Below are 6,731 nucleotides of genomic sequence, written 5' to 3' on the forward strand. Positions count from 1 at the left end.
TGCATAAATATACTTGTATACATATATATATATATATATATATATATATATATATATATATATATATATATATATATATACACACCTCGCTTTTATATCGCTATCCACCATTTTGAATTATCTTGTGACGTCAGTTGTGGGAACTCAGTCATCGTGAAACACTGCGTCCTATGCATATCCTATATACGTATGCCGTATTTATAACAAATAAATATTTGTTTGCACAAACTCTTTAATATTTATACAAATACGAATATAAAAATTCTCTCAAGACCTCAACCTGGTGAATGTAATAAACAAACAAACCTGTTTTCATTGTATTCATTTTATTAAAGCAAATATTAATTAAAAACGATAATCGAAAATTTGTGTCAATATTTCAATTCCTACACGTTGAACGCGGTATCAAAACATCTACTGTTGTATGGAAGATATGCATACGAAGACATAAGAACCCGAGTTAGCTGTGCACAAAAGAATGTTTCACATCAGAACACACTTGTATCTTCTTATTCAAAAATGTGTACACTCACTGCTATCGGTTTTTAATGTTATAATTTCAACGAAGACCTGCTCGATTTTTTTCCTTCTCAACGTGTTAAAAGGTTTCAAAAATCACGCTAATATGAATTACTTAAATATTATATAATACATACAAAATTCGTAGAATACTTTATACGCACTTTATTCCTAATTGTGAATAAAAAAGATTTAATTTAAGTACTGTGAACAGCAGTTAAAATTAGTTACGATCCACAAGCTAGGCAGGCATCGCCATTTTCGCGGGAACACATAAGTATCTCTTCAATTTCCTCTTTAGTTTTAATATTCGTCCGACTATTCTCTTGTAGAGATGTATATTCATTTATCTCTTTGTCTGCATTCTCTGATTGAGACTGATTGTGAGATTCGTTGTGAGACTCGTTATGAGACTGATTAAGAGATTGATTAGGAGATGTGGTGGTGGTGTTTCGTAATTTTGATTTGTCAACTGTAAACTGAAGTGGATTCGCCGCCGGCTTCGTTCTTAAATAGTACATGCCAGTCTTTAAACCCTGCAAGTAAAAAAACATTTTATGGAGTTTGTTCGATCTTGGAAATGATGTCGATTTATTCGAATCCAACAATCGTAGAATTTTGCATATCTCTATGAATTTTACCATTTGCCATCCGTAAAAATGCATTGACGTTAGCTTTGCTGTCGTTGGTTTATCCATATAAACATTCAATGATTGCGATTGGTCTACAAAAGCGCCGCGATCTGCCGCCATTTTCAAGATCGTCTTTTGCGGTATTTCCCAGACTGTTTTATAAAGCATTTTCAGATCCTCAGGTATACGTTGTATATTCTGTTAAACATAAACTATGTTCATATAATATGATTTTTAAAAACAGAAATATCAGAGAAATAGAATGATCCGAAAGTATTAACCTGAATAGAACCTTCGTTTGCTATAACTTCATTTTTCATATCTTCGTCCCAGAGATCTCTTTCAGTTAAATCTCGTAGCAAATGAGGATTCACGACTTGAAATTCTCTGGAGAGTACTCGCCTTACATATATGTTACTAGTGTAAGGTTCAACCGACTCATTGTTTCCTAAAATTTGCGCAGACGAAGTTGTCGGCATAGGCGCGATCAATAGAGAATTTCTAACTCCATGTTTCTTTATTTTTTCTTTCAGCGCACTCCAATCCCACAAGTCAGTCGGACTAACGTTCCACATATCATATTGCAGGATCTGAAAATTTGTTAATACTCGTCGATATTCTTCCATATTTAGTGTGTCGTACTTAACAAACTTTCAAATTACAGTAAAGTCTCGATCTAACTTAGACCTCAAGCTGCCTCGGCAGCCGAGCAGTGTAAATATCCGAAAAATAAAGAAGCTTTGTTATTGGATTAGTTATGCTTATACTTCTCGGCGACCGAGGCCTCTCGAACTCTGCTGTCCTCTTCACGATCTCTGTCACAGCACAGAATCAAGAATCAGCTTAGATTGCGGGACTACTGTACTATCGAAACTTTTGCAATGACCCAACATACTTACTCCTTTACTAACTGGACTACCTTCGTATGTTTCGTATACACCCTTCTCCATGGCGATCTCACAACTTGCTTCTAAAGCACCGTAATACAGTGTTTCAAATATCTGAATATTCAGTTTCTGCGCTTCTTTGCTTTCAAACGGATAACGCATCAAAAGGAACGCATCAGCAAGTCCTTGCACGCCAATACCTAAAATAAGACATTAGGATATTATTAATCGAATAGATATATTTGTTTTGTATCGAACAGAAAGAAATATTTACCGATAGGTCTGTGCCTTTGATTGGATTTCTTTGCTTCTGGGATTGGATAATAATTGATGTCGATTATGTTATCCAGATTTCTAGTAACTACTTTAGTCACTTTCTTCAGCTTTTCGAAATCGAAAGTTTTCGAGCTTACAAACATATTGACGGCAATTGAAGCCAGATTACATACAGCAACTTCATCCGGACTAGAATATTGTACGATTTCTGTGCAAAAGTTACTACATTTTATTGTTCCTATATTTTGGTGATTCGATTTACGATTACAATTATCTTTATACAACATGTGAGGAGTTCCAGTTTCTACTTGTGCTACGAGAATAGCAGTCCATAATTCTCTGGCTTGAATTTGCTGTTTGTAGTTTTTCTCCTCTTCGTATCTAAGAAAAATATTTTAATTAGATCAAGTATATCCAATTGCTTTCTTTTGTACATTTACTACATTTCTTTCAACAATTTGTTAATGTTCCTCTAAAAATATTACAAAATTTCTCTGAATGTCCATTCTTTGCTCGCTAATATATTAATTTGTAGTCTTAAAATGAGAATTTGTGCGAATATGTTAAATACAAAAGGTTTTGAATAATTTATACATTTCAGTTGACTACATAAGGGTTAATTCTTATAGACTGTACCGTGTATAGAGAGCTTCAAATTCATCGCCCCATACATCAGCCAAACCAGGACAATCATGGGGGCACATTAAACTCCAAACTCCATCATCAAACACCCTTTTCATGAACAGATCAGGAATCCATAAAGCATAGAACAATTCTCGTGCTCTGTTTTCCTCTTTACCTATTAAATACAAATAATTATGTTACTATGAAAACATGAAAACTGTTCTCGGTAGTGAATGAATTAATCAATAATTTACCTGTATTCTTTTTCAGATTCAAAAAGTCAAAAATATCTGCATGCCATGGTTCTAAGTAGATAGCGAATGCTCCAGATCTCTTATTCACACCTTGTTCAATGCATCGTACTGTAGCATTGTATACTCTGAGCATTGGGACTAGTCCGTTGGACACACCTAGTGTGCCAGCAATCAGTGTTCCTCTTGCCCGAATGCAATGAACATTGAGACCAATACCACCACCTGATTTACTAATAAGCGCACATCTTTCCAATGTATCATAAATTCCTATTATGCTATCATCAGTCATTGACAGAAGGGAGCAACTGAAATCAGCGAAATAAAGTATGAGTCATTGAATTTCAAACCAGATTTCATTGAAATATATTATAAACATAAAAAATACCTAGACAATTGTTGTCTCATAGTACACGCAAACAAGAGTGTCGGCGATGCGTGCGTAAAGTAACGTTCCGACAAGTAATTATAAGTTTCTATAGCTTCGTCAATATTCTCCTGATGGATAGCAACTGCAACTCTCATTAGCATGTGTTGTGGTCTTTCGACAACTTTTTCACCTATCTTGAGCAAGTAACTTCTTTCCAGAGTTTTAAAGCCGAAATAATTGTAATTGAAATCTCTGTCGTAGATTATTGCCGAGTTCAATCTGTTTGCATTGTTCTTTACGATGTTGTAATACTTCTCGCTAATGATAGGTGTATGTTCGTTTGTATACTGGTCCCTGACATGATGCAAATCATGTATTATGTCTACAAAGAAAATGAGATAATTCGAATGACCATCAGATAGAAACTTGTCTATGTTCGAAATGTAAACTAAACATGTCTGTAATACCACTAAAACTTTTTTTCGTTTCTTTATGTAAATTGGATATAGCGATTCTTGCTGCCAATATAGCATAATCTGGGTGGATGGTGGTCATAGTAGCCGCAGTCTCTGCTGCGAGATTATCTAACTGGACTGTACTAACGCCAGAATATAATCCGCTGATAACACGGAGAGTAATCGCAGTCTGCAAAGAATTATATAAAAAAATGAAAAAATTATCGATTGCCCGAATACTTCGAATACTGGGGAAATGTGTATTGTTTTTTTTTACACGCTCAACACCAGTTTCGAGTAAATACTATGTTATCAGCTTAACGGTTAAAGAAATACAAATGAAGGAATACTTGGTTGTTGAACTTACAGGGTCCACATAATCAACATCCAAATTGTAACATAATTTTTGTAATCTGGTTGTTATTTTGTCAAAATGAACATTTTCAGCGCGCCCATCTAAAATCATCAGTTCAATGTCAAAGAATTTTATTAGTAAATTGAATAAACTTGGATATCATGAAATAACAATACAAGTATGAGAATAACTTATATTTTCTACTACTTACCGCGCTTTACTACAAACATCTTCCCTTTTCCAACCATTGTTTCAGTTAAAGTAAGAAAACTTATTTACAAACGAGAATTCCCTCCAAATTTCCGCCGACTATATCAGACTATATACAACACAAGGCACGCAAGTACAGTGTACAGTGAAGAATGAAGTGAAGAGATATTGGCGGTTTTTTCGCGCATGCGCGCCCAATACAGTAAAGTACTTATTATTATTTCTCTTGTGTATTTAGAATCGCGTGTTCGTAAATTATAAAGGAATGTAGAGGAAGAATTTTTAATAAACTAATCAAAACTCAATTGTTTTATAAACTTTTATTAAGAAAAATTGGATGTTGTCGAAATGATAAACAGAAACAGAAAGAATGAACAGAATAACACAAATATAAAAAAGAATGTTATCGCATGGCAACGCCAAACAATAACAAATAAGGGAGGAAACAAAAAGGCCGTTAAAATTTGTTTCCTCCTTCTCGAGGCGCCTGGAGCGCCAAGGCGGTGCGTGGGAGAAACAGCTCGCTGAGACGCTATAGTATACTATGAGGAAAAAGTGGGGTAGTGATATTGGCGGGAAAGTACCGGAACAATGTGTTCCGGATAGGGTTGACATCTATAAATTCGCGGACTCGGAACAAACGGTATAAAACAATAGAATTTTGTACAATTTTTATTTGTATTTCATTCCACTTTCTTGAAAGTCTATAAAAATTGGAAAGGAGATATTTAGGTGGATATATTTAGATATGGACCACCCTATGTATAGGAATCATTTTTTAATTAATGAATTATAATGAAAATTTATGGTTCAAGAGTTATAGTAAAATGTCACTAAATTTCTCAATCCAGCGCACTGTGTGCAGCGTTCACTTCATTTGAAAATGATTAATCATTTTAAATTCATCAATTTTAAAGTGTCTTTTTTCAAAAACTTTTTTTTAAAACAAGCCCGTAAAGAGGACACTTAGGGCTATATCCTTATTTATTTTCAACTTTTTAAAAAGATCCCTGCTATGAAAACATCGCATTTGTTTAAAACAATTGCAAAATAAATGGCGAAAAATACATTTTGTTCACATGACAACATTTTTAGTAGATACTCTTATGTTTTCACTGCAAGCTCCTGAAAATTCATTTGCATCGGTTTGTTAGTTCTAGTCTTATGATTTAATGAAAAAAGGGTGGTGGACAAATCCGGGGAACCCGGACGAATGGCAACCCTACTCACAAGGAAGACTCACGTTTTTCCAGGATTGCAAGGGTGCAGGATGAGCTTTCTCATTTCTGGATAATGCAAAGATGGGATTTTTCAGTAGTCAAAAGTGCTAGATAAAAGCTCAATCTAGGCCGTGATCGCCCTCAAAAGTCCTATTTTTACGTTTACGAGGCGTAATTTGCATTATTCGGAAGTAGACTGCGGATCTTCATGCATTTACGGCTTCTGAAAATGTTCAAAAAATGGTAGAATATATAATTCGACAGAATTTTGTACAATTTTTATTTATTCCAGATCTACAAATACTACTACCACTGAAAATAAGATTTTATTTTACTCCACTGTCTGTCTACAAAAATTGCAAATTACATAAACGTTCGGAGTCTAAAGCTGCAATATATAGCTATACATGCTGCCGAATAATGCAAATTACGCCTCGTAAACGTAAAAAAAAGGCACATACAGATCGAATTGAGTAACCTCTTTTTTCGAAGTCGGTTAAAAATAGGACTTTCGAGGACGATTGTGGCCTAGATTGATCTTTTATCTAGCGCTTTTGATTACTGAAAAACCCCATCTTTGCATTATCGAGAAATGAGAAGGCGCATCTCGCACCCTTGCAACCCTAGAAACGAGTCTACCTCCGCATCCAAAACCACGCCTACCCAGTGGATCACCCTGTAGTATCATGAAGGAGTTTTTCAGGAAGCTCTTCGGAGTAAGGATGAGATCCTGGATAAATTATCGCAGGACTATGGCATCTAGATAGTGTAGGTCTGTTTGAAATTTGTACCATGGACCAAGTCCAGAAATATCTCAACAATAGGTTGACACAAATGAAATGCTTCCTGCTTCAGACAGAGTCAAGATCAGACCTGGATCACACTCTGCTTCGAGCATGATCCTCGAAGAAGGGAGCGATTCGCGGTCATTG

At 35.1% G+C, this 6,731-nt stretch overlaps 1 protein-coding gene across 1 annotated transcript; it reads right to left on the reverse strand.

Annotated features, from left to right (window-relative positions):
• Positions 1-101: 101 nt before the first annotated feature.
• On the reverse strand, positions 102-5,003 carry LOC143212843 (ribonucleoside-diphosphate reductase large subunit-like). The gene is made up of 11 exons (XM_076432077.1): positions 4,581-5,003; positions 4,382-4,470; positions 4,027-4,204; positions 3,578-3,941; positions 3,193-3,497; positions 2,951-3,113; positions 2,313-2,695; positions 2,051-2,238; positions 1,433-1,741; positions 1,161-1,349; positions 102-1,055 (listed from the first exon to the last, which is right to left on the reverse strand). Exons 1-11 carry the CDS (start codon positions 4,615-4,617, stop codon positions 747-749), a joined length of 2,514 nt encoding a protein of 837 aa, XP_076288192.1. The 5' UTR covers positions 4,618-5,003; the 3' UTR covers positions 102-746.
• Positions 5,004-6,731: the final 1,728 nt, after the last annotated feature.

This window comes from Lasioglossum baleicum, chromosome 10 (assembly GCF_051020765.1).
Source record: "Lasioglossum baleicum chromosome 10, iyLasBale1, whole genome shotgun sequence".
Taxonomy (NCBI): domain Eukaryota; kingdom Metazoa; phylum Arthropoda; class Insecta; order Hymenoptera; family Halictidae; genus Lasioglossum; species Lasioglossum baleicum.

What these genes read in the sequence shown, in the direction of transcription:
- LOC143212843 (XM_076432077.1), bottom strand. Translation starts at nt 4,617, where the DNA reads ATGGTTGGAAAAGGGAAGATGTTTGTAGTAAAGCGCG. An exon ending in GATGTTTGTAGTAAAGCGCG is followed by an intron (nt 4,471 to 4,580) that starts GTAAGTAGTAGA and finishes TGATGATTTTAG; the next exon opens with ATGGGCGCGCTGAAAATGTT. An exon ending in TCAAAGGCACAGACCTATCG is followed by an intron (nt 2,239 to 2,312) that starts GTAAATATTTCT and finishes GTCTTATTTTAG; the next exon opens with GTATTGGCGTGCAAGGACTT.